Source organism: Ranitomeya variabilis, chromosome 7, assembly GCF_051348905.1.
Source record: "Ranitomeya variabilis isolate aRanVar5 chromosome 7, aRanVar5.hap1, whole genome shotgun sequence".
Lineage (NCBI taxonomy): Eukaryota > Metazoa > Chordata > Amphibia > Anura > Dendrobatidae > Ranitomeya > Ranitomeya variabilis.
This window is the reverse complement of record NC_135238.1, coordinates 67,799,696-67,821,081: the sequence shown is the minus strand read 5'-3', so window position 1 is coordinate 67,821,081 and position 21,386 is coordinate 67,799,696. Positions and strand designations below refer to the sequence as shown.

General features: G+C 44.7%; 1 protein-coding gene across 3 annotated transcripts in view; it reads right to left on the bottom strand.

Moving 5' to 3' along the window:
• CARHSP1 (calcium regulated heat stable protein 1) overlaps positions 1–21,386 on the bottom strand; it is a 111,425-nt gene that overhangs the window by 43,236 nt on the left and 46,803 nt on the right. For all 3 annotated transcript variants that reach the window (XM_077275233.1, XM_077275234.1, XM_077275235.1), the window contains 2 exons: positions 18,899–19,099; positions 14,033–14,155 (listed from right to left, as the gene is read on the bottom strand). In XM_077275233.1, the coding sequence (XP_077131348.1) occupies positions 14,033–14,155; positions 18,899–19,086 (311 nt within the window). In that variant the 5' untranslated portion in view covers positions 19,087–19,099. The remainder of the gene's footprint in view (positions 1–14,032; positions 14,156–18,898; positions 19,100–21,386) is intronic.

Here is a 21,386-nt window from a genome sequence, read left to right as displayed (position 1 = left end):
AGGGATTCTGGTTAGTAGGGAGGTGATATCTGGTCCAGAGATGTAGATCTGTGTGTCATCAGCATAGAGGTGATACTGAAAGCCATGAGATTCTATGAGCTGTCCCAGGCCAAAGGTGTAAATGGAGAAGAGCAGGGGCCCAAGGACTGAACCTTGTGGGACTCCGACAGAGAGGGGGCGAGGTGAGGAGGTGGTGTGTGAGTGGGAGACGCTGAATGTCCGGTCTGTTAGGTATGATGAGATCCAGGATAGGGCCAAGTCTGTGATGCCAAGGGATGAGAGGGTCTGTAATAATAGGGAATGGTCCACTGTGTCAAAGGCAGCCGACAGGTCGAGGAGGAGGAGAACAGAGTAGTGTCGCTTGCTCTTGGCGGTTAAAAGGTCAGTGGTGACCTTAGTTAGGGCAGTTTCAGTGGAATGGTGTGGCCGGAAGCCAGATTGTAAGCGGTCAAAGAGGGAGCAAGAAGAGAGATGGGAGGACAGTTCAAGGTAGACGTGTTGTTCCAGTAGTTTTGAGGCATAGGGGAGAAGTGATATAGGGCGATAGCTAGATACAGAGGATGGGTCAAGAGAGGGCTTTTTGAGGATAGGTGTGATGGAGGCATGTTTAAAGCTTGAGGGGAAAACACCATTTGTTAGTGATAGGTTGAAGAGATGGGTTAGGGTTGGGATGAAGATTGTGGTGAGGTTTGGGATGAGGTGGGTTGGGAGCGGGTCAAGTGCACAGGTGGTGAGATGCGATCTTGAGAGTAGAGTGGCGAGTTGATCTTCTGTAATGGTGGAGTAGTTGGTTTTGGAGGTGGAGGGTAGGGAAGTTGGGAGGAAGGGCTCTGGGGCTTGTTGACCAAAACTGTCTCTGATGTTATCAATCTTCTGCTTGAAGAATGAGGCAAAGTCTTCAGCAGAGATAAGTGAGGAGGGAGGAGGTGCTGGGGGACGGAGGAGAGAATTGAAGGTGTTGAATAACTGTTTAGGGTTGTGAGACAGGGAGGATATGAGAGATGAGAAGTAGGTTTGTTTAGCTGTGGCGAGTGCGGTCTTGAAAGTAGTGAGGGACTGTTTGAATGCGATTAAGTGGTCGTTGGAGTGGGATCTTTTCCATCTGCGCTCAGCAGCCCTGGAAGCTCGCCTCAGTTCTTTGGTCAGGCTGGTGTGCCAGGGCTGTCTGTTGATTTTGCGAGCTTTGGTATGTGTAAGTGGGGCAGCAGATTCCAAAGCTACAGCTATTGTGGTGTTATATAGAGCGGCAGCGTCATCCGCATTGTGTATGGAAATTATGTCTGTGAGAGGGAGGAGGGATTCAGAGAATGAATGTAGGTCAAGATGTTTAAGATTTCTGCGAGGGTGTGAAAGTTTGTGGGGTGGGGACTCTAGACATGGAGTGGAGAGAGATGAGAATGTGAGAAGGTTGTGGTCAGAGAGAGGAAGAGGCGAGTTAGAGAGGTTAGATAGGGAGCAGAGGCGGGTGAAGATGAGGTCCAGTGTGTGACCATCTTTGTGAGTGGCTGCAGAAGACCATTGAGTGAGGCCGAAGGAGGAAGAGAGAGATAGAAGTTTAGTGGCAGCTGAGAGGGAAGTGTCAATGGGTATGTTGAAATCGCCCATGATGATAGTGGGGATGTCCGCAGAAAGGAAATGAAGTAGCCAGGTGGTGAAGTGGTCAAAGAAGGTGGTGGCTGGCCCTGGGGGGCGGTAAATGACAGCAAGTTGGAGGTTGGAGGGGGAGTAGATGCGCACAGAGTGCACCTCAAAGGAAGGGAGGGTAACAGAGGGTGGCAGTGGGATTGGGGTGAAGGAGCAGTTATCTGACAGGAGAAAACCAACTCCTCCACCATGCTTGCTGCTGGGGCGGGGTGTGTGAGAAAGGTGGAAGCCACCGTAAGAGAGTGCAGCAGGAGAGGCCGTGTCAGAAGGGGTGAGCCAGGTTTCGGTGATGGCGAGGAAGGAAAGTTTGGTAGTAACAAAAAGATCATGGATGTAGGAAAGCTTGTTACAGACAGAGCGAGCGTTCCACAGAGCTCCTGTTAGTGGGACTGGGGAAGCGGGGGCTGGGCGAATGGGTATAAGGTTAGAGAGGTTACGGAAGTTTGTGATGGAGCGTGGATGGGAGGTAGAAATGACTGTGGGAATATGGTGAGGAGGACCAGGATTTGGAGAGATATCACCAGCAGTGAGAAGGAGCAGAGATAGTGTTAGCAGGTGGGAGCAGGAGAGAGCGTGAGGGGGCTGCCTGTGCTTTGAGACAGAGGATTGTATGTTAAGGAACAGTTCTGAGGAGGAGGTGAGATGGATGGGGAGGATTGAAGAGGAGATGAACAGTTCCTTACTTGGTGTGGGGATTGGGGGAGGTTGCAGAAAGTGAAAGATTATAGTAGTAAAAGTGACAACAAACAGAAACATTGTTTGCAGTGACTGACCAGTTACCTTCAGTTCCCTTCAGGTTCAATTCAGGTTTTAATTCTAATGTAATCCACACTTTTAGAACACACTTCTAGAAATCACACTGCAGACTGAAGTCTAGCAGACTTGTGCTATACAATATATGGAAAACTAAGTGCGGTCAGGTGTGGAGCAGAGAGGAGTGGTCTCTGCTCATCTTGGTCAGAGAATTAAGGGTCGACCAGATGCATACAATCAAGACTAAGTAAACAAGGTCATAAATATCACACAGTAAGTTGGGGGTTAGCTGAAAGGCATACCATCACAATGCTAGGAGCAGGGGAAAGTCTATGCGCAAAGCTGGGTGATGTATTATGTGCGCTTCATGTAGGAGAGCTGGATGAACATACCATCACAATGCTAGGAGCAGGGGAAAGTCTATGCGCAAAGCTGGGTGATGTATTATGTGCGCTTCATGTAGGAGAGCTGGATGAACATACCATCACAATGCTAGGAGCAGGGGAAAGTCTATGCGCAAAGCTGGGTGATGTATTATGTGCGCTTCATGTAGGAGAGCTGGATGAACATACCATCACAATGCTAGGAGCAGGGGAAAGTCTATGCGCAAAGCTGGGTGATGTATTATGTGCGCTTCATGTAGGAGAGCTGGATGAACATACCATCACAATGCTAGGAGCAGGGGAAAGTCTATGCGCAAAGCTGGGTGATGTATTATGTGCGCTTCATGTAGGAGAGCTGGATGAACATACCATCACAATGCTAGGAGCAGGGGAAAGTCTATGCGCAAAGCTGGGTGATGTATTATGTGCGCTTCATGTAGGAGAGCTGGATGAACATACCATCACAATGCTAGGAGCAGGGGAAAGTCTATGCGCAAAGCTGGGTGATGTATTATGTGCGCTTCATGTAGGAGAGCTGGATGAACATACCATCACAATGCTAGGAGCAGGGGAAAGTCTATGCGCAAAGCTGGGTGATGTATTATGTACCATTTTTATTTATCCTATGTTAACACAAATGTGGGATAAATTAGTTAGAGCCACAGATTATCTAGATGATCAGATCTGGGATATATTGGATATACTAAACACTAGTATAGCTGTACAGAATCAGCTTATAATAGTCGTCAACCAACATACCCTGGTATTAGATTACCTAACTGCCTCACAAGGGGGTATGTGTCAAATCATTGGACCCACCTGCTGTCATTATATAGACCCGAATAGTACTATGAGTATGACATTTAAATTAAAGGACGTACAACGACTCAGAGATCAGTATGACAAAGACAATGACCAGAATAAGGATAGCTGGTGGTCAGATACCTTTTCTTTTCTCAACCCAGCCAACTGGTTCAGAGGGATTGGTGGGTGGGTTGCTGGGATCATGCAGAGCATAATACATATAGTTATAATTATTGTAATTATATATGTATTATTCAAGATTGTGCTCAAGGGTATCTCAGTATGCACAGATAAATTTTGTGTAATAGATGCAAGAGTATAAATTTTTTTTTTCTTTATTCTTATGTTATCCTCTAGTGATTCTAATTAATATTACCGTACTAATTTTTGTTTTTATATTTTAGTATACTGCTAAAGAAGAAAATAATTTGCGATAGAAGAATTAATACTAGATTTGATTCTCTTATTAATAATATAAGTGTGTGCATGTGTAATACCAAAAAATAAAGGCTTTGTCTTTGGCCCTGTGGTAATAAAAAAAAAGAATATGTCAAAGGGGGGAATTGTGGAGATCAGACTGAACCGGGGAATCCATTTTGTGTTCTTCCTGAGAAATCTGGTATACAACAAGAAATATTTCTGCAAACTTGACATTTTCTTTGTTTTGTTAGTAATCACGCGCACATTCCTCCTTGATATTGTAGCTTTTTATCTACATGCCAAATAATTGTAACTTTTTCACTAGAATAAGATTTGCTTTGTAAGTGATTGTGAAATATGAGCGCTTGTGCGCATGTCTGTAAAATGTCTAAACTTTTTACTATATAAAGAAGGGGCAGCGCCCAGTGAGGCAGGCGTGCTCCAGGGCTACCCCTGTTTATGACCACACAACCTTTGTGCTGCGTGTCATTTACTTGGATCCCTACATCCAGGAAGCCAGGGACGGAAGAAGGACTCAACAATCCCGTCACCGGGAATTAAGGCCCACCCCACCTCGACGGTATAGTACGTCATATGGGATTAAGGGGTTAATGCTCTCATCACCTGATGTTAAATGTTATCTAATTTACTAGCTGCTAGAATTATCCCTAGAAACTCCAGCACCTTTAACCCCTTCATGACCCAGCCTATTTTGGCCTTAATGACCTTGCCGTTTTTTGCAATTCTGACCAGTGTCCCTTTATGAGGTAATAACTCCGGAACGCTTCAACGGATCCTAGCGATTCTGAGATTGTTTTTTCGTGACATATTGGGCTTCATGTTAGTGGTAAATTTAGGTCGATAATTTCTGAGTTTATTTGTGAAAAAAATGGAAATTTGGAAAAAAATTAGAAAATTTCGCAATTTTCACATTTTGAATTTTTATTCTGTTAAACCAGAGAGTTATGTGACACAAAATAGTTAATAAATAACGTTTCCCACATGTCTACTTTACATCAGCACAATTTTGGAAACAATTTTTTTTTTTTGCTAGGAAGTTATAAGGGTTAAAATTTGACCAGTGATTTCTCATTTTTACAACAAAATTTACAAAACCATTTTTTTTAGGGACCACCTCACATTTGAAGTCATTTTGAGGGTTCTATATGGCTGAAAATACCCAAAAGTGACACCATTCTAAAAACTGCACCCCTCAAGGTGCTCAAAACCACATTCAAGAAGTTTATTAACCCTTCAGGTGTTTCACAGCAGCAGAAGCAACATGGAAGTAAAAAATGAACATTTAACTTTTTAGTCACAAAAATGATCTTTTAGCAACAATTTTTTTATTTTCCCAGCGGTAAAAGGAGAAACTGGACCACGGACGTTGTTGTCCAATTTGTCCTGAGTACGCTGATACCTCATATGTGGGGGTAAACCACTGTTTGGGCGCACGGCAGGGCTCGGAAGGGAAGGAGCGCCATTTGACTTTTTGAATGAAAAATTGGCTCCAATCTTTAGCGGACACCATGTCACGTTTGGAGAGCCCCCGTGTGCCTAAACATTGGAGCTCCCCCACAAGTGACCCCATTTTGGAAACTAGACCCCCCAAGGAACTTATCTAGAAGCATAGTGAGCACTTTAAACCCCCAGGTGCTTCACAAATTGATCCGTAAAAATGAAAAAGTACTTTTTTTTCACAAAAAAATTATTTTAGCCTCAATTTTTTCATTTTCACATGGGCAACAGGATAAAATGGATCCTTAAATTTGTTGGGCAATTTCTCCTGAGTATGCCGATACCTCATATGTGGGGGTAAACCACTGTTTGGGTGCACGGCAAGGCTCGGAAGGGGAGGCGTGCCATTTGACTTTTTGAATGGAAAATTAGCTCCAATCGTTAGCGGACACCATGTCGCGTTTGGAGAGCCCCTGTGTGCCTAAACATTGGAGCTCCCCTACAAGTGACCCCATTTTGGAAACTAGAGCCCCCAAGGAACTTATCTAGATGCATAGTGAGCACTTACAACCCCCAGGTGCTTCACAGAAGTTTATAACGCAGAGCCGTGAAAATAAAAAAATAATTTTTCTTTTCTCAAAAATTATTTTTTAGCCCACAATTTTTTATTTTCCCAAGGGTAACAGGAGAAATTGGACCCCAAAAGTTGTTGTCCAGTTTCTCCTGAGTACGCTGATACCCCATATGTGGGGGTAAACCATTGTTTTGGCACACGTCGGGGTTCGGAAGGGAAGTAGTGACGTTTTGAAATGCAGACTTTGATGGAATGCTCTGCGGGCGTCAGGTTGCGTTTGCAGAGCCCCTGATGTGCCTAAACAGTAGGAACTCCCCACAAGTGACTCCATTTTGGAAACTAGACCCCCAAGGGAACTTATCTAGATGTGTGGTGAGCACTTTGAACCCCCAAGTGCTTCACAGAAGTTTATAACGCAGAGCCGTGAAAATAAAAAATAATTGTTCTTTCCTCAAAAATTATGTTTTAGCAAGTAATTTTTTATTTTTGCAAGGGTAACAGGAGAAATTGGACCCCAACAGTTGTTGCCCAGTTTGTCCTGAGTACGCTGGTACCCCAAATGTGGGGGTAAACCACTGTTTGGGCGCACGTCGGGGCTTGGAAGGGCGGGAGCACCATTTGACTTTTTGAACGCAAGATTGGCTGGAATCAATGGTGGCGCCATGTTGCGTTTGGAGACCCCTGATGTGCCTAAACAGTGGAAACCCCTCAATTCTAACTTCAACACTAACCCCAACACACCCCTAATCCTAATCCCAACTGTAGCCATAACCCTAATCACAACCCTAACCCCAACACACCCCTAACCACAACCCTAACCGCAACACACCCGTAACCCTAATTCCAACCCTAATCCTAACCCTAATCCCAACCGTAACCCTAATCCCAACCCTAACCACAACTGTAACCCCAACACACCCCTAACCCTATCCGTAACCCTAACCACAAGCCTAATCTTAACCCTATTTCAAACCCTAACTCTAATTCCAACCCTAACCCTAAGGCTATGTGCCCACGTTGCGGATTCGTGTGAGATTTTTCCGCACGATTTTTGAAAAATCTGCAGGTAAAAGGCACTGCGTTTTACCTGCGGATTTACAGCAGATTTCCAGTGTTTTTTTGTGCGGATTTCACCTGCGGATTCCTATTGAGGAACAGGTGTAAAACGCTGCGGAATCCGCACAAAGAATTGACATGCTGCGGAAAATACAACGCAGCGTTTCTGCACGGAATTTTCCGCACCATGGGCACAGCGGATTTGGTTTTTCTTAGGTGTACATGGTACTGTAAACCTGATGGAAAACTGCTTCGAATTCGCAGCGGCCAATCCGCTGCGGATCCGTGGCCAATCCGCTGCGGATCCGCGGCCGATCCGCTGCGGATCCGCCGCCGATCCGCCGCGGATCCGCGGCCGATCCGCTGCGGATCCGCGGCCGATCCGCTGTGGATCCGCGGCCGATCCGCTGCGGATCCGCTGCCGATCCGCGGCCGATCCGCTCTGTGTGCACATGCCATAACCCTACCCCTAACCCTACCCGTAACCCTAACCCTAGTTCTAACCCTAGTTCTAACCCTAACCCTAGTGGAAAAAGAAAAACAAAAATTTTCTTTATTTTATTATTGTCCCTATGGGGGTGATAAAGGGGGGGGGGTTATTTATTATTTTTCTTATTTTGATCGCTGTGATAGGTTCTATCACAGCGATCAAAATGTACTTGTAAGGAATCTGCCGACTGGCAGATTCGGCGGGCGCACTGAGCATGCGCCCGCCATTTTCCAAGATGGCGGCGCCCAGCGAGGAGACGGCCGGACACCGGGAGGATCGGTAAGTATGAAGGGGTGGTGGGGGGGTGGATCGGAGCACAGGGGGGGTGATCGGAGCACAGGGGGGGGGGGGGATCTGAGCAAGGAGGGAGCGGACAGGAGGACGGGGGAGCCGGCAGGCGGACGGAGGGGACCGGCCCCCATAACGGAGGACTGGGGGGGCGATCGGTGGGTGTGGGGGGGGGGGCACTTGAGTATTTCCAGCCATGGCCGATGATATTGCAGCATCGGCCATGGCTGGATTGTAATATTTCACCAGTTTTTTAGGTGAAATATTACAAATCGCTCTGATTGGCAGTTTCACTTTCAACAGCCAATCAGAGCGATCGTAGCCACGGGGGGGGGGGGGGGTGAAGCCACCCCCCCTGGGCTGAAGCACCACTCCCCCTGTCTCTGCAGATCGGGTAAAATCGGAGTTAACCCTTTCACCCGATCTGCAGGGACGCGATCATTCCATGACGCATACGCTGCGTCATAGGTCGCATTGGCACCGACTTTCATGACGCAGCGTATGCGTCAAAGGTCGTGAAGGGGTTAAGGGCTCTAGGCGTGACTTCTTAGGCCGGCGTCACACTCAGCGTATGGAAATACGGTCAGTTTTTTACGGCCGTAATACGCAGTAATTGTCCCAAAACACTGTTTCTTAGTGAATGCGAGGATGCGATTTTTACACACAAATTTATCCGTGTGTCATCCGTATGGTGTTTTTTTCTCGCAGGCTTGCAAAATGGACATATCATGGATCCATCGGCTCAAATTGTATATATGTTTATAAGAATGTTTATATATATATATATGTTACCTCGAGTCGTGGTGATGCGCCCTCTGCTGGATGAACTCGAGTGTGAGAAAATATTCTGAAAAGTTCCCAGGCTCGAGTTCATATGAGTTTATCCAGCAGAGGGCGCATCACCACGACTCGAGGTAACTACAGTACATTCCCCTGCATTCCATTCATTCACCAAGTTTTACAGACAGGAGCACAGCTGCATTAGCAGAGCTCCTGGGTGTAAAATGATTTAACCCCTTCAGATGGATTTACAGCGTGGGACAAGACTGAACGACGGAAGGTATGGAATATTGTTGTTTGTTTTTTTTAACTTTGTTTCAGATGACAAGGGTCTTCAGGTGGATTAAGAGTATAATAAAATATTAAAACACCATGTGTCTTTATTTCATTAAAATACTTTTTAATAATGTGTGTGTTTTATTAACCATTTCGTACTATTGGATTAATAATTAATAGGTGTCATAATTGACACCTCTCCATTATTAACCTGGCTTAATGTCACCTTACAATAGCAAGGTGACATTAACCCTTCATTACCCCATATCCCACCACTACACTGGAGTGGGAAGAGAGAGGCTAAGTGCCTGAATAGGCGCATCTTACAGATGTGCCTTTTCTGGGGTGGCTGGGGGGCAGATATTTTTAGCCGGGGTGGGGGGGTCCTATAACCATGGTCCCTCTCTAGGCTATTAATATCAGCCCTCAGTCACTGGCTTTCCCACTCTGGTGGAGAAAATTGCGCGGGAGCCCACGCCAGTTTTTTCCGGGATTTAACCCTTTAATTTAATAGCTAGAGCCCCCAAATTTTACACAGAGACACTTCTTACATTAGTAAAGAGGAATATGTAATAAAATAAGACATCTTAGAAAAAGAGGTCCTTGAAACCTCTATGTGGTCGGCGCTCACAGCACACCTGATTTTCTGCTACATAGCAGCGAACAGCAGATCGCTGCTATGTAGCAGAGGCGATCGCGCTGTGCCTGCTTCTAGCCTCCCATGGAGGCTATTGAAGCAAGGCAAAAGTAAAAAAAAAAAAAAGGTAAAAAAAAATGTGAAAAAAATATAAAAAGTTTAAATCGCCCCCCTTTCGCCCCAATCAAAATAAATCAATAAAAAAAAAATCAAACCTACACATATTTGGTATCGCCACGTTCAGAATCGCCCGATCAATAAAAAAAAAAGCATTAACCTGATCGCTAAACGGCGTAGTGAGAAAAAAATTCATAACGCCAGAATTGCGTTTTTTTGGTCGCCGCGACATTGCATTAAAATGCAATAACGGGCGATCAAAAGGACGTATCTGCACCAAAATGCTATCTTTAAAAACGTCAGCTCGGCACGCAAAAAATAAGCCCTCAACCGACCGCAGATCATGAAAAATGGAAACGCTACGAGTATCGGAAAATGGCGCAAATTTTTTTTTTTTTTTTTTTTTTTTTTTAGCAAACTTTGGAATTTTTTTTCACCACTTAGGTAAAAAATAACCTAGTCATGTTAGGTGTCTATGAACTCGTACTGACCTGGAGAATCATAATGGCAGTTTTAGCATTTAGTGAACCTAGCAAAAAAGCCAACGAAAAAACAAGTGTGGGACTGCACTTTTTTTGCAATTTCACTGCACTTTTTTTCCCGTTTTCTAGTACACGACATGCTAAAACCAATGATGTTGTTCAAAAGTACAACTCATCCCACAAAAAATAAGCCCTCACATGGCCAAATTGACGGAAAAAAAGTTATGGCTCTGGAAAGGAGGGGAGTGAAAAACGAACACGGAAAAACTGAAAATCCCAAGGTCATGAAGGGGTTACAATGCTGGGCACACCCCCATCCGATACCCCCCGGATATCCGGGTCAGCAGGTCACCTGGTCTTCGGCGCCATTTATGAGATCTCCTCCCCCCCGAGCCCACAAGCTGTGCCACCCCGGATGTGACGCGGTCCCCAGAGCGCCCCGCCCCTCGCAGGCATGGAACACGTGACCGTTGGCCACACACACCATGCCGACATGACCACTGAGCCCCGAAGCTGATAACGGCTCCGGACACCACACCGGATCGCCTTGGCCGCGTCAACAGGGCCTGCCCCAGACGCCTCACCAGGACCCCGTCCTCGAGAAGTCATCATGGCGCCCCCCGGCTGGGTCAAAAGGGCCCGACCCGGATACATCACTGGGAGTCCCAGGACGCATCACTAGGACACGCCAGCACGTCATCGGGGTCCACGGGACACCCCAGAGCATGCCGCGCAAGAGACACTGCTGGCAAGTTCCAGGGGCATACTCACCTGTATTCTGTCACCGACCATCTGGGGCTGGTATTCCTCCCCGGACACCAATCCACCAGCTCAGCTCACTACCGTGCGGTCCACCCCGGACATACTGTAGCACTTCCAGGGACCCCGCACTGGCAGGGTACCCCCGCTGCCTGAACTGACCGGCCAGGCCTGGGAATCCGACAAATCTTCTACTTTCACAGGTACGTCTGGAAGAGGTTCACCCGTCAAGGACAGGAAACCAACTGATGTGTGGGAGAGGTGCCGCCCTTTTAGGTCTGTAGGTTTCCTGGCCTTGGAAGGGCGGATCCCCTCTGTCATGGTGTTGTCATGGGAGACCAAATAAATTATACAGGAGAGAGATGTTTCCACCATATTAAATCAAACATCCCCTCTTATGTTCATATATAGTGCTGTCATAAAGGTTGGGTACCTGTATACATAGAATAATGTTATAGCCCTGGAATGGGAATGGCTGCCACTAGCGTCCCCTCACACCAACGTGAATTTCGCTGCCACCTTTTTCCTGGCGTCCTGGTTATAGGTACCTTGTTGAGTCTATATATGATATCTCTTTTTAATAATAGATTTGTGTAGGAGGAAGAGGGGTCACGTTACATGAATTTTTTCTATACCTTTTCCACACTTCTATACATTTGTTATTTGGTCGATATATACAGATTGTTTTTTCTTCTGACTACCAGCGTCTCCTGTTGGACATTCTTCTTTTTTAATCTCAATAAAATTTAATCTCAAGGATCTCTTCAGCACTCAGTCTTTTTTGTACATTTAGACTGAGTATATGGACGTATCATAAAAGCAGGGTTTGCTACCGTATGGATGCTAAAATTCAGTCAAAAATTAGCCCAATATACACTCACCGGCCACTTTATTAGGTACACCTGTCCAACTTCTTGTTAACACTTAATTTCTAATCAGCCAATCACATGGCGGCAACTCAGTGCATTTAGGCATGTAGACATGGTCAAGACAATCTCCTGCAGTTCAAACCGAGCATCAGTATGGGGAAGAAAGGTGATTTGAGTGCCTTTGAACGTGGCATGGTTGTTGGTGCCAGAAGGGCTGGTCTGAGTATTTCAGAAACTGCTGATCTACTGGGATTTTCACGCACAACCATCTCTAGGGTTTACAGAGAATGGTCCGAAAAAGAAAAAAAATCCAGTGAGCGGCAGTTCTGTGGGCGGAAATGCCTTGTTGATGCCAGAGGTCAGAGGAGAATGGGCAGACTGGTTCGAGCTGATAGAAAGGCAACAGTGACTCAAATCGCCACCCGTTACAACCAAGGTAGGCCTAAGAGCATCTCTGAACGCACAGTGCGTCGAACTTTGAGGCAGATGGGCTACAGCAGCAGAAGACCACACCGGGTACCACTCCTTTCAGCTAAGAACAGGAAACTGAGGCTACAATTTGTACAAGCTCATCGAAATTGGACAGTAGAAGATTGGAAAAACGTTGCTTGGTCTGATGAGTCTCGATTTCTGCTGCGACATTCGGATGGTAGGGTCAGAATTTGGCGTAAACAACATGAAAGCATGGATCCATCCTGCCTTGTATGGAGCATCTTTGGGATGTGCAGCCGACAAATCTGCGGCAACTGTGTGATGCCATCATGTCAATATGGACCAAAATCTCTGAGGAATGCTTCCAGCACCTTGTTGAATCTATGCCATGAAGAATTGAGGCAGTTCTGAAGGCAAAAGGGGGTCCAACCCGTTACTAGCATGGTGTACCTAATAAAGTGGCCGGTGAGTGTAGATCCATATATACAAAGTGAAATTCATACATGCTACAGGACTTGACAACTGATACAATAAGGCTATGTTCACACTTTGCAGGTTTTGCCGCGGATCCGCAGCGGATTTGACACTGCGGATCCGCAGCAGTTTTCCATGCAGGGTACATTACAATGTTACCCTATGGAAAACAAAACCCGCTGTGCCCACGCTGCGGATTTCCACGGGAAAAGCCGCGCGGCTTTTCTGCGGAAAAAAAGAAGGAGCATGTCACTTCTTGGTGCAGAATCGCAGCGATTCTGCACCCATAGAAATGCACTGATCGACTCACTTTCCGCACGGGGCTGTGCCCACGTTGCGGGAAGTTAAGCGGATAATGTGCAGATGGTACCCGGGGTGGAGGAGAGGAGACTCTCCTCCAGGCCCTGGGAACCATATTTTGGTGTAAAAAAAAGAATTAAAATAAAAAATGATGCTATACTCACCTCTCAGCGCTGCCCGCGGCGTCCGGTCTTCGGTTTGCTGTGCGAGCAGGACCTGTGGTGACGTCGCGGTCACATGACCGTGATGACGCCGCGGTCACATGACCGTGACGTCACGAAGGTCCTTGTCGGTACAGCCGCGTGCAGCGCCGAGGAGATCGCGACGTCAGAGGGTGAGTATAACCAATTTTTATTATTTTTTACATTACTATTGATGCTGCATATTGCTGCATATGCAGCATCAATAGTACAGGAGTAATCCCGCAGCGGAAACCGCGGAACAAACCGCGATAAATCTGCAGGGATAACCGCAGCGGTTTTGCCCTGCAGATTTATCAATTCCGCTGCGGGATTAACCCGCAGAGCAGGCCGCAAAGTGTGAACGTGGCCTAAAAGTTCATCCATTTCTTGTGCCACTAAAAAAACAAAAAAAAAAAATTTTTTTTAAAACATACACTGATCAGTTTACACCATAACAACCTGCACCTGCTATTCTGACCTGTTCATATATGGAATAAAACAAACCATTAAAGAATTAAGAAAAAATAAACCTTTACAAACATTGACAATTACCAATAAAACAAGTGAAGGTTTATGACCTTATAAATAATTGATGTGGATCCATCATTAGACAACTATAATGGCTGGCTCCCCGGCCCTACAGGAATTAAAGTGGGCTATCAATCTTAGAGAAGTCAGAGAGCCCACAGCCAGTAATGAAGGGTGATGCAATAACTGGAACGAGCCTTAAAATCAAAGTTTCCCATGACTCTCTTACACATTGAATGAAGAACCATGAAGGCGTCCAGCACAACACCAAATGCTCAGAGGATCCATGTCCTTATTTATATATAGCAGAACGTTACCACACTTACTCCGAAATGTGTACAAAAATATCCGGCCCTCCATCTTCAGGTATTATGAAGCCGTGTCCTTTGGAACGGGAGAAGAATTTACATACTCCTTTGTACAATGGTCCTTCAGAAGCTCGGACAGTTCTGTGGGAAATGAAGAATGGCAGCAATGTAAATTATCCTTTATTCCATGTGGCTTGACAATACATAACATACGGTACATATATCGATAGAGAACACGGGGTAGAAAACAAGTAAAACGAGCACGACTTTACAAGTACTGAGTAGATGCTGCCCACGCGGCACATGTAGTTGGCTGTTGGCTTTTCTGAAGTGTTGGGCTTCAGGTAAAGCATTCCAGATTATTGGGGAAGCATGAGATACATTGGAGACTATTGTGTGAGGGGCAGACAAGAAGTGGGCACAGATCTTGTGAAGACCAGAGACCTTGTGTGAGGAGATATAAGGAAATTAAGGTAGGCAAGTATGGCGGGGGAAGGTAATGGGCGGCCATGTCATCAGCTTTTTGGACTGAATTATCTGGGCCATGGTAACAAGAATTGTCAATGATCAGAGGCACTGGAGTAACAAAAGGAAAGTGGATTAATCAGCAGAATTGAGACGGATTTGCAACAGCAAAAGTGTAATATGGGAGGCCACAGAGAAGGGTGTTGCAGTAGTCCAGGAAGGAGAGGAAGAGGGCTCGTTTCCTAAACTTGTTTCCTAAAAGTTGAAGTCGTAGATTTGAGTAATGTTTTTAAGCTGGAGAAGGTGTCAGGTTACCCTAAAGGCAATAGATTGGTCACACTCCGGAAAGTGCGGAGCAGTTAGCTGTGGGGTTGTGCAAGATGATGGAAAGATACAGTATTTTCTTTTATTTTCCTGATGAGTTTTAGAAAGTGAAAGGAGAAATACAGAACACATACGATAGACATACTGGTATCACAGATAGATCTGGTACTGAAGGCAGTGACATGTTATGTGCTGTACCATGCCAAGAGGCATAGATGAAAATTAGAGGTCTCAGGACACAACCTTCAGGTGCACCAACAGAGAGGGCATGGCGAGAAATGTACATGAGGACACTTGGGGTATGTGCACAAGTGAAGTATTTGTTGCAGACATTGTGCACACTACCATTGTAGGGTAAGTAGCCTCTATAACAAGCACTGCACCTGTTACAGCGCCTGTGAAAAGAACTTCATTCATATGCAAATGAGGAGGCTTTAATAAACCGTTACGCCTACTCATGTGCATATTGGGTCCTGTCCCCCGCTTCTGATTGACAGCCGATGCTGGGGAACCACTGAATTGGTGCCTGTGGCTAGGTCAGTTTTGGCCCTTATTTTTCTCCCATCACCTTTAGTTAATGAGATGGGATGAACCCAGGAATATAGAAAAAAAATCCCTAATTCACATGTGGGCAATTGTACATTATGTCAAAAACTACAGCTGCTACAAAAAAACGAATGACATTCTTATTCAGAGGGCTAAATATATCGAAAATCAAACCTAATACCTGAGGCAGCAAAATGTTTTCCCAGATGGGTGGAAATAGTGTCACGGCCATGGTTACAGTCATCTGTGGTGCTTGGTAGCCACAAGATCCTAGTGCTCCAATGACACAGAAGTGACCCATCAATACCCAGTGACCCCGGCCCACCCCCCCCAATAAATAGAAAGCAATATTTTTCTGTAGTTCAAGGGGCATGTTCACCAAATGCAGCACTGCACCTTTTCTTTCTGAGTGTGCAGTCAATGATCTATCCTCCTCCATATATCAAGCTATCGCCAGTTCATTACAAGAAGCTGAGAAAAAAGAGCTATGAGACATTGGGTCTTCAAAGAAAAGCTCTTAAACACTGGAGTTATTTATTTCTCCTGCTTATATAGCGCCAAGATATTCCATCACACCATAGAGGCACTGCCATCAGCAACTGTCCCTATTGGGGATCACAATGTTAATTTCCTAAAAGTTTGTTTTTGGAGTATGGAGGAAGAAACCCACAGAAATACGGGGAGAACATACAACCTTATGCAGATTATGTCCTTGTTCGGGTCAGGACCTCAGGGACAACAGTGCTGACCACCAAGCCACCGTTTACTCCGAAAAGATAACGCTGAAGACCAGATCAGCCAAGGAAAACAGATGGGAACTCATGTGCTGGTGATATATTAGTCTTGTCAATCAAAAGCAAAACGAGGAGTGGAAAGTGGCAGCAAAATCAGCAGTCATGATCACGACTGATGAGCAGCAGAAATGGGAAGTCCATCAGAAGATTGATGCAGCCAGTAGAGCATGCGGATGAGGTCAGGGAACCTGTGACCTCGTGGACAGTTTTTGCCTTTACTTTGTCATCCTGAACTTACAAGAGCCATAACCTTTTCAGTTTTCTGACAAAGTAGCTCTTTTTTTTTTTTTTTTGTTGTTGCTATTTTTCAATACATTCTATGGTAAATTAAATGATAGCAATAATAGCAGTATTTAAAGCAGAATAGAAGAATGGAAAACATTTTCCAAACCTAACTTTAAGACCGATACATTTGTTTTTTGTCGCCATAAACCAATTCAATTATTTCTACTAAGATTGTGGATTTTGGATTTCAGAGATTTTGATCATCAATGACTTTTTTAGGGAGGCAATATGACCATAAAGCAGCAATTATATTATGATAATGGTCTTATTGAACATCTTATTAAATTCCTATTACGGCAGGAGCCTGTGGACTAGCATAGTAAATGGCGGAGGGCCCCCTACTCTAACCGGGCAGATGTAATGATGTAATGTTGATCCTGGCAAGTGCTGAGCTATGTCCACCCTCGTCAGCTGCAGGTTCCAAAGCAAAGACACTTCAAAAAATGCCGTGGGTGATTTTCATGAAGTGTATTCATTGGTGTTTTCACGGTTGTTTCAGCAATGACGCCGGCGTCTTTTTAACCCCTTCACGACATGTATCGTACATGTATTTTAATGCAAGTCGGAAGCAGCGTATGGGGCTGGCTCACAGAGTGCGTGTTACAGCCAGGGCCTGCCTCTAACAATCGCGGATGCCGCGGCTTGTTAACCTTTTAAATGCCAGTGTCAATCTCTGACAGCGGCACTTAATACTCGCTGGCATAGGGCGCGTCATTCCATGCGCCCATCGGCACACCCATGATGTGATCCAGATACTCCGATGGGTTGCTATAACAGACAGGTGTCTGCAGAAGACCCCCGTGCTTGTCATTACAGAGCTGAAACCCTGCCTGTGATTGGGCTTCAAAGGAGACTGTGATTTCTGCTTTATGCAGCGATGCTGAGGCATTGCTGTATATAGCAAAGCGATCCATTGATTGCAGCTTCAAGTCCCCTGTTGGGACTATTAAGAACAGTGAAAATAAAAAGTTTTAAAACATATTTAAAAATAAATAAAAAGTTCTAATGAACCCCTTTTTCTCCATTAAAAATAAAGATAATAAAAAACTACACATGCAGTACTGCCACATTCAGAAAAGTCAGATCTATCAAAATATAAAAATAATTAACCCAATTGGTAAACACCCGACACTGAAAGAAACTCACCAATGCAAGTTGATAGGTGCAATAATTAAAAAAAAAATAAAAAAATCACACAGCATATGGACCATGCGAGTGCAGTCTTATTTTTACACGCCATGTCCTTGAAAAGCCGACATTTCATCTGCCACTTACAGTAAAATCAGTGTGACCAGACAGATTAGAATAAGAATAGATACATACGTAGAATACATAGATATAAAGATGTCAGTGACATATATAATTAGTATAGTGCTTGTGTAGCTTACTGTATATGTATTTTATTACTAAATACATTTTCAGAAAAAAAAATAGCATGGGATCCCCTGAAATGTTATTAACCAGCAGAGGTAAAGCAGACAGCTGGGGGCAAATGTTTATAGCCTGGGAAGGGGGTAATACACATGGAGCTTCCCAGGTTATTAATATCAGCTCACAGCTGTATAATAAACCCCTTTACTGGTTATTAAAATGGGGACCACCCAAAAAATGACGTAGGGTCCCCCCTATAATTAATAACCAGCAAAGGGTAGGCAGACAGCTGTGGGCTGATATTAATAGCCTAGGAAGATGTCATGGATATTGGCCCCGTGCTAGACTAAAAATATCAGCTGTAAGCTGCCACAGAAATGGTGCATCCATAAGATGGGCCAAATCTGACAATTAGCCTCCCTCTTCCCACATGGCTTGGTGCGTTGTCAAGAGGGGTAATAGTATTGGGGTTGATGTCACCTTTATATTGTCAAGTTACATCAAGCCTAGGAAATTTATAGAGATTACTCTTGTTGGTGTAGGATGAGAAATGCAGATTCTTGTTTTTTATCTGCTAATACTGTTTATTTTTATGACACTGACATTTAATATTTTTTATTTTATAGGGAAAGTGTCACCAGGTTTTTGCCACCTAATCTGAAACAGCATAATTAGAGACAGACACCCTGCTGCCATGTAGTTCTCCATATTCCTGAGCTCTATATAACCCCACCACCACTACTGTTTGGCAGATGTGTTTACTGGGCATAGGCAGAAAACTGCCAATCAGTGATGTGGGCGGGGTTACACAGCGCTCAGGATTCAGAGAACTGCTAGACCTGCAGCTCAGAAAACAGAATTTATCAAACCTGAAGCGAGCAGCGCAGTAAGTGACACATAGCTGGGAACAGGGTCACTGCCCCTATATTATGCTGTTCTCAGATGGGGTAGCAAAAACCAGGTGACAGATTCCCTTTAAATACTAATGTTAAATATGTTTTGGGACAAAACCAAATTCACTTTGCTGTTTACCTAGATCAATAATCTGCAACCATATAAAATGATAACCTGCTACAGACAAGAAGATAAATAGACTCACGCAGAAAATGTTCTTGTACGTCTGGTTGGGAGTGGACTAGGTATGAGGTGTCTCATAGGAGAAGGAGAGCGATCTCTTACTCGTCGGGGGCCTGGTAAATTAAGGGTCTTTGGAGACTCTGGAGACTGGGGCGACACTGGCGTCTCACTGGATGTGCTGGTAACAGGGGAGGTGGCGTCAGATGACATTTCTGTTTCTTATCTGAAAGGCACACAACAAAGACAGAATATGTGCGTGAGCTTTATTCTAAGTGTTCAGAAAGGTTACACACACAAATGATCCATCCTGTATAATTCCCTGCCAGCAGGAGCTAATGAAATAAACATTTCTGACTATTACATGCATCATTCATGGTGGATCTACAGAAACACGAAAACATCGCTGCTCAAATCTACAAAAAGGATGGCCTGACTTTTCCAGAATGGCTCTGGATATTACACACTGCATTTACCATCTACAAACGCTTACTTTAGGTATTTATTATTATGAGATGGGTGGTTGTTCCCTGTACGGTGGAGAACTTCTCGTCATGTACTAGGTATGGCAAGATGATGAAATGATGCACAAGAGTTACCATGGGACAGTACCGCCGGCAGGAGGGGCAGCTCAATATATCGTTTTGTAGGAAAAGATTCTGTGCAAGTTGTAATCTATTGTCCGATATTCAACCTGGAAACAAGTAGACGGTCCTACTCCATGATCGACAGCCGTCTCTGTACACACTTACACAGGAAGGCCGGCAATCCCAGCGGGACCACGTAATAAGCAGAGGTTTACATTACATAAATCACAAGTTACACAGAATCACCTGATTACACAGCTAAAGACGAAGCAGCCGAGCTCATCCTGCTCCATAACATCACAGGAACAATTAACACTGGGATTCAATCTGACAAGTTCCCTTTAATACTTTACTCAGGGGAATTCATTAATTCTGGCTTTTACACAAGAAATCTGGAACATTCTGTGACTTATCGTTTATACACTACCTCTAGATTAGGGGGAAAAAAAAAACGGGTGAAAATTACAAGAGCCGGAGCCAACCACAGTCCACTTAATCTAATATATAAAGCTGAATGTGTGTATGTATGTGTGTATGTCCGGGATTGGCATCTGCACCGTCGCAGCTACAGCCACAAAATTTTGCACAGTCACAAGTCTGGACCCCGAGAGCGTCATAGGCTATGTTGTGAGGTGAAATTTTAACCCCGCGCGTTCCAATTCACCAAACAATTTTGCCCCTATCTACATAATGGGGAAAAAGTGAAGGGAAAAGTGTTGGAGGCAAATTGATAGCTGCCAGATGTGAACAATGGGGACTTAAAGAATGAGAGCGATGGCGCCAAAGAGTATATACCGTACAGTTGCTAAGGTGGGGCCCTGACATGGGGTACTCACCACACACGGGGATATGAACCCAAACACAAAATGCGCCACACACTACCACGTGCTTGAACACATATACGACCCTCAGCACACATTTCACCACACATACACCAACCTCGCCACATAAAAGTCTAAACACAAAAGTCACCACTCAAAACTCGCCATGTGCAAAATTCGTCACATGCAAAGCTCGCCACATGCAAAACTCACCTCATGGAAAACTCGCCACACGTGCAAAACTCACCTCATGGAAAACTCACCTCATGCAAAACTTGCACACACAGAAAAATTGCCACATGTACAAAAGTTGCACCACATGCAAAAGTTGCCTCACACAAAACTTGCACATACTCAAAACGCACCACACATAAAACTCGCCACGCGCAAAACTCGCCATGCACAAATCTTGCTGCACACAACTTGCTACACTAACCTGTCACATGCAACTCGACACACAAAATGTTGCTACACGCATGTCACCACACAAAACTCATCTCACAAAAGTCGCTACACGCATGTCGCCACACGCAACTCAACACACACAACTTGACACATGAAACTCGCCCTAAAACACACACAAGTCTGGTATTATCCTTCAAAAATAAAAATCTGATTAATAAGCAGACAAACTACAAGAGCAACAAATGTACCATATAGGAATCCGGCAGCTGTCAGTCACATGACCTGTCTATTATGTGTATGTGTGAGCTAATATATACTGCCAGGGGGTGGGCTTACTGTTGGCTGGGGATTTATCAGGCTGCCAATAGCAACCAATCACAGCTCAGCTTCTATTTTGCTACAGTTAATTAATCTGAGCTCTGATTGGTTAATATAGGCAACAAAGACATTCTCAGTATAACAAAGCTAATATATGTTGTGAAATTCTTCTATTAGCTTAATTTTTGCCTTTTAATAATTACATTTCTATCTATTTGTTTTGCGGTTTTTGTGTGCAGAATAAATTTGTGTTATCACATTCTATTTTGCTAACAGCAGTCATTAACCCGGGCGAAGCCGGGTAGTACAGCTAGTTCACTATAAATCTGCACCAGAAAGAGGAGCAGGGTATAGTGGAAACCTGTTCACGGCTACAGGCATT